Raw genomic sequence first — 17,899 nt, 5'->3', positions numbered from 1 at the left:
TTGTTTTAATTCTACAAAAATTCATTATTTAGCTTTTTCCGTCTGTTGCTAAATTAAAAATACTTTTAATTAAAATTGTACAAAGTTTTTTTACAAAGTTCTCAATCCCGTTTTTTACTTATTGTTTCTAAAACTGCGATATTGTTACCTTAATAGAAACGAAATTTTTATTTACAATATTTAATAACCTAAATATCATTTATTTTCTTTTCAGGCAGATTAGCCATGAAGCGTGGAGCTGACGGTGACATGGGGTCCCCGCAAAAAAGATCACGTAGAGGCGATGAGGAAGTTCGTTTACTTATTCCCAGTATGGTAAGTGACAACTTCAGATTTTATTATATAGATGTAGAATTCAGTATATCGGACAAAGTACCTGCAAGAATACAAACATTATTTGCACAGCTCATTTGCATCTTATGTTGTTTGGCGAATTGGTTATATTTTTATAAATTGTAGAAAACTCGACAAGACAGTATCGATAATTTTTCTGTTTTGGACAGTTCTGTATAAAGACCGTTGCAATCTTCTGTCATAAATACTGTGCTATCATGCATTTTCAAATCCAGAAAAGTAACAAAATATTGCAAACAGTCAATAACAAACTTCTACGAGAGAGTTACGTGAAAATATACCTTAATTAAAAAAAAAACTTATCTCAAAGGTCCCCAAACTTTCTAATTGCCTAGCAAGACGTTGTGTGAATATTAGATATGTAACTTAAAAATATTAGATATCATAATTAATACCTTCCCCAATAATTTGTTTATCGTCAACATCTTACTTTGGGTTTTCCCATCTCATAGAATTTACAAAAATTTATAATGTATGCGGCTATGCTTTTTTAATCTAGTCTGGGCAGCGCCGATTAAAGGGCCATCTCAGCTTCATATTGCTGCATCCAAAGTATTTATTGCCAGTTTATTGATTGCTGTTTAAAAGTTTGATAAACTTATAAAAAAAGAAAATAAATTTTTATATTTATACCCCTAATTTATACGCATGACAATTTTTTGGGAAGGGTAATTCATGGGTAAGGCACTAACTATCAACTGGAAAATTCCACAATTCCGGCGGTGTCTTTTGTAGAATTGAATTATTTTATGAGAAATTAATTCCATCCTGATGTCTGTTTACGTGCCCTTGTTGTTCTGTGAATTTCTTAATTACTCAAGTGTTGCCCCATGGGAACATTATGTAACTTCGATTAAAATTACCGGAATCAATGTCTCAAATCCGCAGATATCATTGAAAAATGATTCATGTTATCAACAAGGAAATATTTGCTGCGGTGGCGAAGATCGTATTACCATCAAACTGATACTTATCATATTACATTTTTGTTGATTATTGAAAATTAAACGGTCTGCTTAGTGGGAACTGCATAAATGTATATGATCAATCGGCAAAAATGTTGTTTAAAACATGCCAATGTTGTTGTTTTTGCAATCAGTGTTTATTGTTGTTGTTATAAATAGTATCGGGTATGGGTGTTTGTGTTCGATTGCGCCGTCTTGATAGTTTTCGTACTCAATTTGTTAATTAGTTCTTTATTGTGTAGTCAGACAAAATATTAGGTTAAAGTAAGATGATTTGCCGTATATTTCATCAGTCATCGTAGAATAAAAATTGATATAACCAGTGGTATAAGTTCACGACATCCACATCATCGACCAGTTTTATAAGACAACCAATTATCTGCAAGATATATGATGGACTAAAAAACACTACTTTCAACGGAAGCTGTTCTTTTTGAACAGGAGTATCAGTGGCAGCAGTTGAACGTATTGTGCGTGAGAAAAAACTAACAGATGATTTTAAACCTCCATCTACAAATCAACGCAGACGAAAACCTGTTAAATTGAACTTTCGATATAACAAAACGATGTCGGAATTGCATTTTAACATCAGGAAATAAATTCGTTGAGACGAATATTATCTAATCTCAATTCGGAAATATCGTGCGGCAAAACGAAAAATGTATTACCTCAGCACCGTTAGGTAAGGGCTAGTGTCTTGTTTTTATATCAAAGAAAACAGGGGACTATCATGACGACATGAACTCCAAATTCTTCGAGAACATCATCGAGCGTGTAGATCGTAACTCTGTCATAGTATTGGATAATACATTTTATTACAGCCACCTCGTTTGTTGAATGTTTTACAACTATGACTGATAGAAAATCAAGAAGATAGAAGATCTCAACAATATCTTGCGGTAAATATCACGGTTTTAGAATTACACGTTTGACAGCATTTCCGTAGCATAGCAACATCACACGGACGATAGAATGTCTACTTATAAATATATTGTCAAAATTAAATCGAATTTTCGGATTTTTTAGAACATATTTATTTGTAGATGCAATAACGAACTAGTATGACATAAAAGTTTGTATGCACTGCGGGTTAATAGATGTATATGCTCTCGGACAACTTACAAACCCTCGGACCAGAGGCCCTCTGGATTGTAACATCGTCGCCCTCTGGGCATAAACATCTATTTAATACCCTTGGTACATAAATAACTATTATCGTTGTAATATATGATTTATCCAAGACGGTTAAGAATGAATTAACTAAATTTGTGCTAAATATGCTACGTATGATAATGATAAGTGTAAATCACAGAAGACAAATTAATTTTTATTGTAGGACTATATTCAATTATTTATTAATATTTTAAAAATAGCCAAGCCGGTCAAGATAAGTCTACTTAGACTACAATACGGTGGTATATCGGATATACCTGGATGAGCAATACAACAAGAGAAAACAGAATATAAATATTTCTAAAGTACAATTGTTTTCACTAAAAATCGTTATATTTGTTATTTGACATTAATTATCTAAACAAATTATTAAAAAAAAACGTTGTCCTACCTATTTTCATATTTCAATATAAATAAGTCTCAGAAAAAATCAAATTTCGATGTAGACAATACTTTTAAAATGCCTTCATGAAACGTCACTGATACAGAGTAAATAATTAAGAATTTGGATAAATTGTGCTGACCAAATTTTCTTTTAGTTGCTAAATCGTATTGTAAATATTATAGCCCAGTCTGGTTATGCAAAAATATGGATTACACGGCAAACTTTTTCGCAGTTATCTGAAGCTTTTAAGATAAAGGTGGGAGTTACTAGATAACGAACAGATGAAAAAGTACTCTTATTTTTACTTTTGCGTTTTTTTTAACAATGATTGTTATGGTCACAATTTGATTTTTTGTCTATAAGTTTTTTCCCTTATATTTTACATAAACAATATATCATTTTTTTTTATATCAAGAATATCTTTATTTTCCAGTGAAAACTATGTAGCTATTCATATTTCGACGAGCTACCCCAGATTAAAAAAAGGGGCTTCTAGCTGCAATGGAAGCCGAGAAAATCTAAATTTTTCCTACGTGTTTCAATTTGAAGTTCCGATCTCGGAAAAAAAAACGGAGCTGAAACAGTTTTCCCTCCACTTTCCTATGTCGATCTTTCGAAAGTACCTTCGTTTCGAAGGGCTGTAAGTTTCGAAAAATTGGATGAATTTTATAGCTATAAGTTTCAATATAAAGTTAGGATTTTCATTCAAAATTTTTGCAACTTTTACTTCTTAATGTATATAAACTATGGAGATATGATTTTTTTTTAAAATAGTCCCTAACTTCGTTCCTATTGACCATAGGTTTTTTTTGTGAGTTTTTTTACCAGCTATCCAATGGTTGTACATACAAGTCTGTAGCTTGAAAAATATAGAAGTTATTACAATCGTTTATAAGTAAAAAACATAACCCTTTTTCAAACGTTTATTTTGTAAATAATTTCGATGAAAACGCAATATGCATTTAACTTCTGAGATAGTTTAAGTCTTAAAGAATCTTATGAAATTTGCTATATGTGTCTAGCATCATTAATAGAGCAAGTTCAATAGTTTAAATATTTAGCCCCAGGGATAATAAATAACTTTTAAACTATTTGACCGATCGGGGGAAATTTCGCACAAATTTAAAAGACGGTAATTCCTTGATGTTCAAATGTAGTAATAACATTTTATTTTGTAAATAAAACAATTAGTAAAATTTATAAATTAGTGCAAAAAACTGCTTTTTTTACAAATATCTGCGTAAAATTTTTCATCAATTCAACTTTAATTTTAAAACCGGGAAAATAAAGATATTCTTGATATAAAAAAGTGACCATAAATTATTGTTTAAAAAAACGCAAGGTAAAAATACGAGTACTTTTTCATGTATTCTTCATCTAGTAATTCCCACCTATATCTTAAAAGCTTCAGATAGCTGCGAAAAATTTTTCGACTTTTTTTTAACTAGACTGGGCTATTTACCTTTTAAAATATACGGAAGCTATCAAAATGTCGCGAACCAATATTATTTTGATTTTCTTGTTAGTAAACGGCGTATGTGTCTTGCAGCTCGTACAATTAGTATATCATGGTACACTTATGAGCACCCTACGTAATTTCTTTTCAGAGTATAAATAACTAATTAAATTTTGTCAAGTGGTTCTAATAGTTTTGATCATCCACTGTAACACTAAAACATTATTTGTTTTCGACAACCCGTTAAAGTAAGTCCAATTAACGTTGCACATTTTTGGCGCCGATTGAACACGGATTCGTTTTTCACGAAAACACAAACCCTGTTCCATCGAAATATTCCGTGTCTTCAGATCGTTACATTTCTGATTCACGACATATTCTTGCAGTTTCCTGATAAACATGTTGATTTCCCCAAAGAGGGTCACGCAGGGTAGATAGGAAAGGGTAAAAAATAATGAAAAGTGCAGTGAAATCGATATTATTTATGAAGTTGACATGACACTTGGGATTACCGCGGTTCACGAAATTGAAATTTTTTAGAATTTCATTAAAAGAGGTACCTGCTTTAATGACTCATATTAAAATTGGCTTTAAATGCCGCGAAGGGATAGAAGATGGAGGGAAGTTGCCAGGAATCGACAGGAGTGGCGATGATGATGATGAAATGCCGAGAACCTTCTGCGTTTAGTATATTACATAAAGTAGAAATTAAGTCGAGTGGACACTGTATTATTAGATACAAAAACATCACAGACCCCAGACAAAATAAAACAATCCACAAGAAAAATAAAATTTCTGTAGCTGTCTGTATTACCATAAATCACAAAAATTTTATTAAAAATTATTTATAAAAGGTAAATAATTAAAAAGACCCTTTCACGCTACATCAACGTTCCAACGTTTTCGGAATTTACATGGAATAAACTAGCACTTTAGTGAATACAAACATAAAGATTAAATTTTGACCAAGGTTAAAAAAGCAATGTGGTTAAATACTTACCAGGTATACATGAGTCAAGTCACTTAATATGTGGGTAAAAACCCCTTAAAATGGTTATAACATTTGTTATTTATTTTATCTTTGTTGTGATGTTAAAGTTTAAAACAGATACTGCATGGCAACGTAAGACTCCCAATTTGGAGGTTGCCGACCCTAAGACTGTATGGATTCGAGCCCATACAGAGACATCAAATTACAAATTTTTGAAGAGGTTCTGAAATGGTTTTCTTGTGACATGTCTAAGTTAAATATTATATTTATATAACTTACATCGGTCAAACTGGTAGAACTTTTATCAAACGTGTAGCATAACATAAACGGGCTTTCGATAATAGAAAAACAGTTTCTACGTACGCATTTCACCTTCTAGACCATAATCGTTCTTTTAATGACGAATTTCAAATTCTTGACATTAAAGGCCTTAAGCCATCTTTATTAGAATCTATGGAGAAAAACAAAAAAAAATACAGACATTCTGAATGACAATCTGAGACAAACCGTTCTCCACACCTCAACTTATATATAGTGTAAACACATACCAAAAATAGATCACTTGAGAAATGCACTCTGGACGAAACGGCTGTAGTGATAATAAGTATTGTGGAAGTGTTGAAAACAAAAGTTTTCAGTGTTTTGTTGTTATAATATTCCATCAAGTAACCGTCGAATCTATCACTTAGGAGCTATTGAGTTAAATATATTTATATTTAATATATGTACTACAACATTTTTTGATGCAATAAAAATTACATTTTACATTTGTTTTTTGACGTTTCGATTTCCATTCCGGAAATCGTTTTCAAAAGAGTATTTTCAAAAATAATACTTAAATAACTATCTTTTAATATATTTTTTAAAAACCATTTCCAGGATGGAAGTCTAAACGTCAAAAAACAAACGTAAAGTGTAATTTTTATTACAAATAATTGTGGTACCCATAAAAACGGAATAGTAATTTTATTTTTGTACCACTACAAATGTTTCAGGCCAACCTTTTGTCTAATGGCTGACTTATCGAATTGTTTTTTACCTTTATGTTTCTTCCTTGCAACTGCTAGCTTGATTTTGGACATTCCATTTAGTGGTACTGACTCTGCTAGACCTGCCAAACTGTTCTGTCTATAATGCGCTGCTGTCAGCGTATTTCATTCATAGCTCATTTTTCATCATTTTCGTATGAATACTAACTAGTATTTATCGTTTTCTTCTCGGATACAACCGACTTAAAATCTTTTGTTAAAATTTCATTCTCTTAATAGATACTTGGAAATTGGTTCTTCCGCCTTCTGAAACCTTTTCGTATCAAAGTCCTTCATGTTCTTATACAGTAATATCTTTGCAATTATCTTTAAAATTACCTAAAATGCTTCTTTCAATTTTCATATTTCAGGTCTCGATTCAACTCTACTTCTGTCAGTTTGTTTTATCAATTCGAAATTCATAAAAACCTATTCAGTTCGCGAAAACTCACTAAAAATTCCTACTATTTCAACTCAATTGAGTTCTGATCACATTTTCCGAATGAATAGAATAAAGAGACCCTGATTAGCATCTGTTCGGAATTGTTGCTTCATGAATGGAGTATTCATGGATGTAAAAACCAATATCTGCAAAGTTTTGTTAACAAAGGTATAACTGATAAACACGTCGCATAAACCGGACAAGCACACAAGTTTTTGTGTTAGACCAGTTCGGACTTGCGATTTAAAATAAAACTGGAATGTTTATAGGACGACGTAGCAAATTATAAAATTGATCTGTTATTGTTTGTAACATAAGTTATGATTATGAGTACTACTATGACGGCCTTATACATCATCATCATCATCAACTAGCCTCTAACTTCCACTGCTGAACATAGGCCTCTCGCATGCTTTTCCACTTAGTCCGATTTTGCGCCATCTGAATCCAATTTGTAGTCACTCTTTTTATGTCATCTGTCCATCTCGTTAGGGAGGAGTTACTATTTTTCGAGAAATGTTTAAGGAAGAAAGTATGTAGATGCCAGAAAAAAATAATTTCAGACCGTAAAGCGTAGTTCATCAATCAATAATCGTAATTTATTTGAATTAAATATGAATGAAAATATCTATCAAAAAGTTAATTTTAGGGTCCATACATCAATATATTCTAAACATGTAAACGATACTACTGAATTCAACCCTATTTCGATTATAAATTTTCAAATTCGATATAACACAAAACACGAGATCTAAGTACTTTCTGTTTCAGGTTGCCGGTTCAATAATTGGCAAGGGAGGCGCAAATATAACGAAGTTGAGAAGCCAGGTCAGTATTTAATTCAATGAGGTATCTCTGGTCAGAGTTTTTGCTAAAGACCCAGTAAATTCACGGGCAGGGATTTAATTGTAGTTCGTAACTCTGGTTTTACTTATTCTATTCGATATGGATAAACGAACTAACTATCTTATATCTTGGTTCAGATAATAAACGATGATTTAACTAAAATAAGTAAATTGCTTGATCCTACTACTTTTCCCATAACCCACACAAGTCATTCTTAAATTCTAGTCTCATTTTCGAAACACACGTTTTCGGCTTAGTTCTTCACAGTCCAACGATATTTTTTTAAATCTTATGTCTCACGCTTGATATTTTCCGGTGTCGTACTGGAAGATAGCTGTTCACTGTCAACAGACGTGAGCACATTGTTAAACTGATAAAACCATTCTTTTATGTACTGTACTTTCTCATCATAGTTTCTCCATAACTTTTCTCGAGTTTAATGCTAAACTTAATGCAAATTCTTCGCACTTATCTCTCGTATTTTGACCAATAACAAAATGTGGTGAACAGACAATGTAAGCAAAAAAATGCAATTACGAACAAAGCAATTCCCGAAGTTTATAAAACTTTTTTAAACAACAAAATCAATCGGCTTATTCGCTGAACCAAGATTGCTTCTTCAGGAATAACACCTGTAACATTGATAGCAGCTATACCTATTTTGTCATTGGATAGTTCTTTACGTTCAAAACTACGTTATTTATTACATTCTCATAACTATTTTCATTTACTTTTCATGGTTAATTTCTTGTGCTTCTCAAGTTCGGAAACATTTTCACTGTCATACATAAAGCATATTTAGGAACATTTTTTAAGAATGTTGTTTTGACCTAAAAGTGTCCATTTATACAATGTTCTCATTCCAATGTCTAAATGTTTCTTCAATGTGAGTTTTGTTCTCTCTGTCAAGTAATTTGTTATTTTCTCTTTTGATTTAGTCATATTTCGTATACTTTTTCAGAAACTTTTTTTTTAAATTTAATTTGGTATTTTCGTAATATTTCTGTATTTTTTCTACTGGAATTCTTCTATTTTACTTTATTTATTAATTTATTCTCTAAGTTGCCATTGAAAATAGATTGTCTTCAATACGCCAGTGTATACATGTCATAAATAGTAAAAATTGTGAGATACCATAGAACTTTTTTATTAACTAATATTTTTTCTTTAGTTTTTTTGCGAATATAGTTGTAGAGAGTTACTAGCAAAAAACTGAGAAAATTCAATGTTTTGATTGTTCGTTTGTTAGTCAGCTTGTTTGGATTATTTCTAAACTTTTTAATAATGGGCAAAAAACTATATTTTTTATTAAATGTCACAAAATTTACTTTACGTATTTCGTTCTAATAAATTAGACCAATTTACAAAGCAGATTTGATAAATTATATTCTTAAAATTGTTCAAAAGTTAATAATAGCCAATCTACAGAATGTTTAAGAACCAGAATTTATTATTACTATGTATTATTATTTGAACATAAAAAAACTACATATATACAGGTCACATTAACAGAACATTTTAAACATCTATTTTAAACATAAGTCTTCCGTTTTTATTTTCACTGGTCCGTATAGAGCCGTAAGAGCTTTTAGTCTAATTCGGTTCTAAAAAGACGTTCCAGCTATGATATTTGCTATCAATTTCACTGCAGTAGCAAACAATATATTGGACCATTTCTTCTGCATTTTTGCAGAATCTACATGTTGCTAGGTGCATTTTTCCAATTTTACAGAGATGATATCTGTAGAGTGCCGTTGAGAACACGAATGTCCATATATTTTACTACCTTATTTCCAACCAATATAGTGTCTTTGAAGACATCATCTACCTTGATTTAACCATCTTGGACATATTGTAGTCCTTGTGTATGCTAAACCTGCAAAATACGAGTAATTATTTTAACTAAAGCTTGTATAGAAATTGATAAATTGAGATGGCTCTTCGGAACCAGAGACAATTCTGTTTCAACCCATAAATAGGCGTGCGTACACATGTTGGAAGTACTTATGAAGACAGTGCTACTGGAACTGCCATCATAGATGAGTAAATAAATTTTGTGACAACCTAAGAAACCATTAAATTTTAATGATTTATCAAATAAAATTGTATTAGCTACCAGAAAACATTAACTATATGAATTTTCTCATTTTTTAAAATCTGCTTTCTCTACAGCGTGATTATTTGATGACCATTAGTTTTTTTGTTTTAGTTACTAATAGTTAAGACCCTTTCTCTTGACAGGCTCATAAAACTAAGAGTACCCAAGTACTATTTGTCAGTACTCGCCCCAATTTTATTACAGCTTTAGAGTGCTTCATGGATTTACCACCGACATGCATTTGACGAATCGCACATACGCTGCCGAATTAAAATAGCCCTGCAATTCGAAGACTTGAATCCATTTTGAAATTCCCTTAAAGAAGAGGCCACTAACGGGAGGAATGCTTATGTGCGATTATCAAAAACATGGTGGTAGATACATGTCTAAGCACTCTTCCACCAGCCTATAAAAGTTAACTAATGTCTTCTGTCCTTGGCCGTGATGTCCACCCTGTGCCCGACTCGCTGATTCCACCATTTTGCCGTGAACTACAACCACCAACTACAGTACAAAGCATCCATTACTGTCCCTGATTGCCCAGGCCCCGAACGGTAAACACTTTAAATCAACATCTCTTTTTAGTTGTGCTCACCCCGGCCCTGGTTGCACTGCATATTAGGCCGCCTTTAAACTAATTTTACACATAAAATTTGCTGTTCCTTCATTTGTAAAACTTTTTTATAATGAGATTCAACAATATGCTGTCCAATAAAACAGAAATATCCTATGCAGCCATTTAATTAGTCAATAGCGCAGATGAACACTATTTTTATATGGTAAACGCTAACAAATGATGGAACAATTTCAGCACAGTGTCTTATAAAATTTATTCTGTGCTTTGTAAAATTTTATGGGAACTGCTGTATTAAATAAATATCACTATACTATGTACAAAAATTATACTAATCACCGTAATCATCAATAAGTATGAGCACTGTACAAGGCGATTAAAAAAATATTTCAACTAGGTATTTATTTTAGATTATCACAATTTTTAATTGGAAATACTGTAAAACTATTTAAAGAATAGGAAAGAGTAATAAACTTGCTGTTATCCTCATTTGTTATGCAAAGCACAGAAAATATGATACAACGGCAATAATAGATTTTTAATTTCAATCTTTAACTACTCAGAAATTATGTACATAATTATCACTCATTTTCTAGAAGTTCTTATTTAAAAAATTTTTCGTATCAAAAGTATATTAATATAAAAACCCTATTGGGCTACATAACAGAACGTTTTCGAAATAACTTTTCCATCATCAGTGCTATCCTAAAATAAGTATAACTACTTTAATTAAAGCAAACGTGAAAGTTTAAAGTTTTGACCAAGGTTATTACATAAATGTGGTTTAATGCTTACTGGATTTACAAATGTTTGAAGCCTTTAAATATACTCGGGTAAAAACCCTTTAAATCTAGTAGATGAATTGCATCTTTGATATTTAAAAACTATGATGTTTAAGTTATAAAAAGATTTGATCACATGGTAATGTAGGGACTCCACTGAGGCTGCTAGTCCTTAGACGAAGTGTCTGTGAGGACTTGTTGATAGCAACTGAGTAAAATGACATATTAGGACGGAAGTCTGAACAAAAGCACTCAATGTAACCGGAGGTATGTGTCTAAATGTAGCCAACAATATGTATAATTAAAATTTGATTCATCATACAGTTGCAACCATCAATATGTTGGAATTTAGAGTGTGATTTACCTTGAGAGTTTGTTGGAAAAAATGTAATTAATGTGAATTATCTGGGTATGTGAATGAAGGAAATATATATCAGTCAGGGATTAACCTTATTGTGTGTTTATGAATAGTTTGTAGAAGGGGTCTGATTTGAATCTGCTTATGGAGTATTGATGGGTGAAGAACATTCGTCATAAGGGACTGCTTTGTTCAGACTTCTGTCCTAATGTCGTTTTAATTAGTTGCTATCAACAAGTCCTCACAGACACTTCGTCTAAGGACTAGCAACCCCAGTAGAGTGGAGTCATCACCAGACTACTTTGTAAGCGTTTTGCATACATAATTAAGTTTATAACTCTCTCTGAACACCGAATAAAGCGTAGATATCTGAATCCCTCAGGATTAACGCCAGCTATCTTTTAGAAAAGCTAGACAGGTAATTATTTATTGCTTTGCTAATTTGTATATAAATAGATAATCATTTTGATAAAATCAGCGGTACCCATAGTTTTTTGTTCATAAAAAGTAATCTATAGTTTAACAATTCTGTTTGCTATAAATAAACTTCGACCTCTCCAAACCGCGGTGCAACCAGTAATAATGCCGGAATGTCTGCTAGGTGGCCATACAGGTTCCCCTAACTAGTCTTCAAATCATACAGAAAATACACGTCACTCAATTTGGACTTGATTCTAGTTGTCACTTCACGTCTAAGTGTACGAATAAATTCTTTTAAATTATTAATTGCCAGTATTAGCGGTAAATTTTCTTTAAAACTTTTCAAATTGAGTAACGCTTTATGATGGTAAAGCTTCTTTTAATTATATAATTCTGTGCTAATTTTTCCTTACAGGTTACTAAATTTTATACTAATATATGCCATCAAAAAAAAATCACATACACATTTTAAAATCCCAATAAAATAATGCTTAATGCGGTCAGAGGGATCAAGATATATTTGACTATAACTAATCCAAAACCATAACAATAAAAACAACTTAGTTATTTAAATGTAAAAATTCCTAAGGTACTCTTTGACAAATTTTGTGCATGTACCCCAAAGGATCATGTATCTTTAAAGGATCGTAGGAAAATATGACTATACAAAACATGAATTCAAAAATAAACAACCGCACACACAATATAAACGAAGGATATGAAAAAGTGCAATATTTGAAAGAATTGGAAAATATAAATTTTTAGTTACGTGTAACCAAGAACTTTCCAGTCGAATTAAGCCATAGTTCCTATCGTCTACGCTACGAAGCATTTTTTAGAATTTTCTGCCACTCGATTTCAGTTCGACTCCAAATCAGTTAATATAACCACAAATTGCCAGTATGCATAAAATATTATAGCACCTGATAAGATAAACCAGGAGCTCACACATTACGCGAATGCGGAGACCAACCCTCAAATTAAGAGTTTAACTTTTACTTCATAGGTACCTAATATACGCGCAAAAAAATCTATGTGGTATATAAAATTTGAGCCCAGGATAAATAACACAATCAGGAAGAGAGACAAAAAAATAATCGTTGCTCGCCCACTTAAACTGGAACCGAAATTCTTCTAAGATGTAAGACTTCTAGTAAATGGCGAATATTTTAAATTTCACGAGCTAGAATGATTCATGTTAATGTATGAAATCAAGTAGTTTGCTATCTCACGCGTATTTTCTACCATCAACTGATATCTGTCTTAGTTATTTTTAATGGTATCATTGTAAATTAGAACTCATATTCACTGTTTTCCTTGTGTTCCTTATACTTTTCACTATATGTGTTTTTACATAAACTCTTTTCATTTCAAGCAAACATTATATTGATTTTAATAAATGTCTATCAACTTTTCTTCATAAGGGAAACTAGCTAGAAGTTGTAAAATCTGTTTGGGTGCACCCTTTATATAATTCCTATATTCCTTGAGTATCAAGTGTCCTTTATTTGGTCACACTTTTACTTTCTACACATCAATTAAAATAAACAGCTTACGAAATTGTATATTGAAGTTGCAAACTTACTGATACTAAAAATATTAAATTCGACAGCAAGTTCATCAGTATTTAATAGAATAATTTTTAGTCGCCCTGGTATGGATGTCACTTGATCTTCTTTTGAAGTACCATGATTTTCTATAGAGTGGCCGTATGCCATAATAGAATAGCAGATAGAATAAATAAAGAAATGAAATGATTTAGATACAGTATTAAAAATTGCTGTATTAATTAAAAAAGATATTTTAATTTCCATGCTTACTGTATAAAAAATACGGTATCTATTAAAATAAGCAGTACCAGTGAACCTCGGCAAAAGGTTCCTAAACTACTTTGGAGTTGCTGCCGCCAGTTGCATTTGTCACGCTTTGCTTGCATCAATGTGGTTCTCAAAAACTATATTGGTGAGGGATTTTGTGGTACTGGTAGTGTATTACCTAGAGGATAATTGTTTTATCATAAATGAGTGATTAGGTGGTAACTCCAAAACTGATGCGTAAACGGCTAGCTTTCTGAAATATTTTTTCTTTAAAAACAATAGACTTTTTTAATAGACGACACAAAGGAACTATAACAATAATTTGCTACTAGTACGGTTACAATAAAGCTCGAGTACTTGTTATATTGGCTCAAAATTGCATTGTCGAAACATCAACAGTCAAAACAAAGTAATTGTCAGCTTAAGATGTTCAGTAGAATCAATAAGTTTGGAGCTTTGGTATATATATGAGGATCCGTTCCTCCTTTTGGAAAATATCCAACCTATATTAAAAGTAATTATTTTACAGGATTTTAACGCTATCTTCAGACATGGACTCCGTCTGCAACATCGTCCAGGACGTAGTACCCAAATTGGAAGCGGTAAGTAAAATATTTTACTAGACTTTTAGCCCTAGATTTTATCAGTTGTCTTAAGTGGTTTCGTCTTTACTGAGAATAAATTTGTCTAATGTACTAATTTTTCTACCATTTTATCAAAACTTAGCTGGTAAAATTTATTTTGTATCTTTTTTGCTCCTTTTTTTGTCTAATATCAGTTATTATTATTAATTCTCATTATGTTCCGCAAATCGGAGAAGTTTCCGTAGAAAAACACCTGTCACATGACATAAATACCTTGAAAATCCGTTTTAGAGATGGTGAACTCGATATCATACTCACTCTTCACTCCTCTCCCATCAGATGATCAAACTGCAGAAGAGCTCTTTGAAGACTACGTGTAAATATTGGTTCTTTGGCACGCCTCCTCCAGATTAAAAGATTTTTCGCGAGTCTCCTTACCTGTCGTCTGACTTATTTAAATATCCTTGCACTTTAAGAGAAGGTAAAAATGGAACATACTTTAAATGGAGATCTCTTAAAAGCACAATAAAACTATAATCAATAGTTTTCGCCCTTTGTCTTCCAGATCCAGCTCGCCTTAAAACGATATCCAGCTCACATCACCAGACACGATTGATTGCAACCAATTTCTCAATCAAGACAACAATTTAAGAAACGTTCACTACAATTAATTACATTGTTTTTTCTGCGGTTTTTTCGGTCCATTTTTGGCATTCCGCTATACATCCCATGAATTTGTTTTTGTATCTGAAGTATTTCAAGTTTTCAACGTTAATTTTTAAGAATTATTAATCAAAGTTCCAAGTGAACTTAAACATCATACAGTTTTACACAGTCTTTTTACTTATAAGATGTATCACCTATACGATGGCAACAACTTATTGGGCACTAATGATCTAAATGCCATTTTACCTCGAATTTGATGAAAAATATATTACAATTTGTGACCTAATATGTAATTTTCATTTCGTCACATTTTACAAATAACTACACACGCGCCCATTTAGGCCATTGAGAATTATGTAAATGAGCGATTTCAAAGGGAGGGTGAATCTTCCTCCGATAGAGCTCTCAATCCATGAAAAAGGAATTCCTTAACAAAGTTAAACAGGATTAATATAGTACTAATTTGAAAAGCTCGAAGCTCTTTATTTGAATGAATTTTCCGGATAAAGTAGTCAAGACGACGACGAAATAACTTTGTAAATTGGGCGAGGTTTCTTGAAAATTAAGACTTTCTTCCCGTTCTGTTTTCGTTTGTTGAAAGTTTATCGAAATCAACCTGAGATACTGGGTAATTTGCATAATAATTCCCTGTAGAAAATCTTTTATTTATGTTACAAATTTTGGAAAATCTCTCTTTTTAAATATTGAAAAATTTTCGTTTAAGATTAACTAAATTTAAGATTACAGCTTAGTCGTCAAACAATGTGATACTAATGTTTCGGGCATTATTGTATTTTCTCGAATGAATTCGATGCTGATAACTTTTGATTGTGAACAATGAAGCTTGAAGGTGTATTAAGAGTAGCAGCAGATGGTCGGTAGGTCGATGGTCTCTATTCTTTATACCTTAAATATTGCAAAAGATACTATAAAGGAGAACGTCTGCGCTATGAAGACGATGCACTCTAGTAGAGAAAAGCGGCCTTCAAAGACTTAAACAAGACCAGAAATATTAAAAATCAAAATACTACTGAAAAAAATAGAAACAGAAATAAGTGAAAGACACACATGCAAGGTTAAAGACACGAATAACATGAAAGAAGATCCTGCACATGATGCTGGAAATTAGCTTTTACGCTTGCAAGAATATTATGCAATACACCGGATGAGGAGTACGATTCTGTTGGGATCAGATGTATGCATATTGGAAGAAGAAGCCGTGTCTTACAACAGGAAAAAGACCGCCAGAGAAACCTAGAGCAGCAAAATTAAAATTTGCAGGAAAATATTTTGATCAAACAATCTACAGGTGTGAAAAGACTCGAACGATTCCATAATATCAAGACCCAATTTGAAAAAGTTATAAATTTTGCTTGCTGTTTCAATAAAGGAATACTAAATATAGAGATATAATCTAGTGAGGTTTATCGACTACTATGCTCCCTTACATATCTATGATGAAGAAAGTGATAACAGGAATTATAAAAAATTACCACAATAGAAATTATTTAATTAAATGACTTTAAAACATTATAAACGTTTTTAAACATTAACGAAACATCTATTTAAAAAATCTGCTGTAAGTATATAAGTATCCAAAATAAAATTTCCCCCTGCTTATATTTTAATAAAAAATCTGAAATTGCTCTTCCGACTGCAGATTTCTAGCAACCTTGTAAGGAGAACATGAATTTTAAATTGGATTTCAATGGCCCAAATAGAAAGGAAATGCTGGAGCACCGCTCTAGATCGAGTTTTGATGTACAATCTAAAGAAGGTCAATAAATAGTACAGCGATCAAAGAGAAGATTTTCTTTAAAACTAAAATCAGTTATTCTCTTTTTAACAGATAAAAATAATATTGTAAATGTTTGTTTAATCGAAAGGTAGATAATAACAGATTAAGAATAAAAGAACATATCTTGTCTTGAAGAGTTGAAAGGCTCATGTGTAAAAGTTAATAGCAAAAACACAGCAAACGAAAAGGTACAATGTTTATAAATAACAATATGTATAACAAGTTATACATATCACTTGTACGTAAACAAATAGAACTGGAATGTTTCCTTGCCTGGCAATAGAGATAACCCAAACATTTTTCTACGCAGCGTCATGGAAATAAAATGTGAAACCTTCAAGCATTATATTACCAAATACACGAAGTGAAATGAATATTTTAATTAGGATGAAGATGGCTTAGGAAATAGATAAATTACACTAGAAAGATTTGAATATGCAATCAATAATAATTAAAATTAAAATACCGTACGTAGTTGTCTTTTTCTTCTCTGGTTTCAGTTGAATTTAATTTTTAATATTAATTTCCTATGACTTCAAACACGGCCGTTTTAAGATATTCTACTGTAAATGTTTTGGCGTCTACGTTTACTACATCTCCTGGGCTGTGACATAAAAAATTGTCGGGGGGGATATCCTGTTGCAGTGTGACGCCAGAAACTATATTTACAGATGTCACCAAATATTCCTCAGAAAATTTCATTTAACTAAAATCAAAGAGTTATCTGTTTTGGAGATGGTCATGTCGAAAAATTATTTCGGCGAGAGATTGGATTCTTTGTTTTGGGTATATTATGGTGGCCAAGTCGTAAGATTTGTTACACTATTACCAACTATTATCAATAATGTTATGGGAGGCGGTTGTTTCAAATAAGAATGTATGGGAAAATAAAGGGAAGTATTGCAACACTTGCGGAAACTGCCGTATGGCGTCATATCTTTCCTCAGTCTATACGGACGGCGCCGTTTGACGTTATCTGCATATTGTATATGCTATAAAAAAGTTATATGCCGCACAGGGGACCGTTCTGAAATAAAGTTTCGCCAAGAAAGTGAAAGAAACATTTTCTGGTTTAATTAATAGACCAGGTTTAATAACTGGCTTGGTAAATGTACCAAATGTACTCTTCAACCAACCAAATGCCAGTGTGCAAGATACATCA

The 17,899-nt window shown here is 31.9% G+C and overlaps 1 protein-coding gene across 5 annotated transcripts in view; it reads left to right on the top strand.

The window, feature by feature from the left end:
• LOC140447799 (ubiquilin-1-like) overlaps positions 1 to 17,899 on the top strand; it is a 173,041-nt gene that overhangs the window by 112,026 nt on the left and 43,116 nt on the right. For all 5 annotated transcript variants that reach the window (XM_072540663.1, XM_072540664.1, XM_072540665.1 and 2 more), the window contains 4 exons: positions 215 to 315; positions 7,566 to 7,622; positions 10,249 to 10,292; positions 14,219 to 14,291. In XM_072540663.1, the coding sequence (XP_072396764.1) occupies positions 226 to 315; positions 7,566 to 7,622; positions 10,249 to 10,292; positions 14,219 to 14,291 (264 nt within the window). In that variant the 5' untranslated portion in view covers positions 215 to 225. The remainder of the gene's footprint in view (positions 1 to 214; positions 316 to 7,565; positions 7,623 to 10,248; positions 10,293 to 14,218; positions 14,292 to 17,899) is intronic.

Source organism: Diabrotica undecimpunctata, chromosome 8 (assembly GCF_040954645.1).
Source record: "Diabrotica undecimpunctata isolate CICGRU chromosome 8, icDiaUnde3, whole genome shotgun sequence".
Classification (NCBI taxonomy): Eukaryota; Metazoa; Arthropoda; class Insecta; order Coleoptera; family Chrysomelidae; genus Diabrotica; species Diabrotica undecimpunctata.
This window is presented reverse-complemented; position numbering and strand designations above follow the sequence as displayed.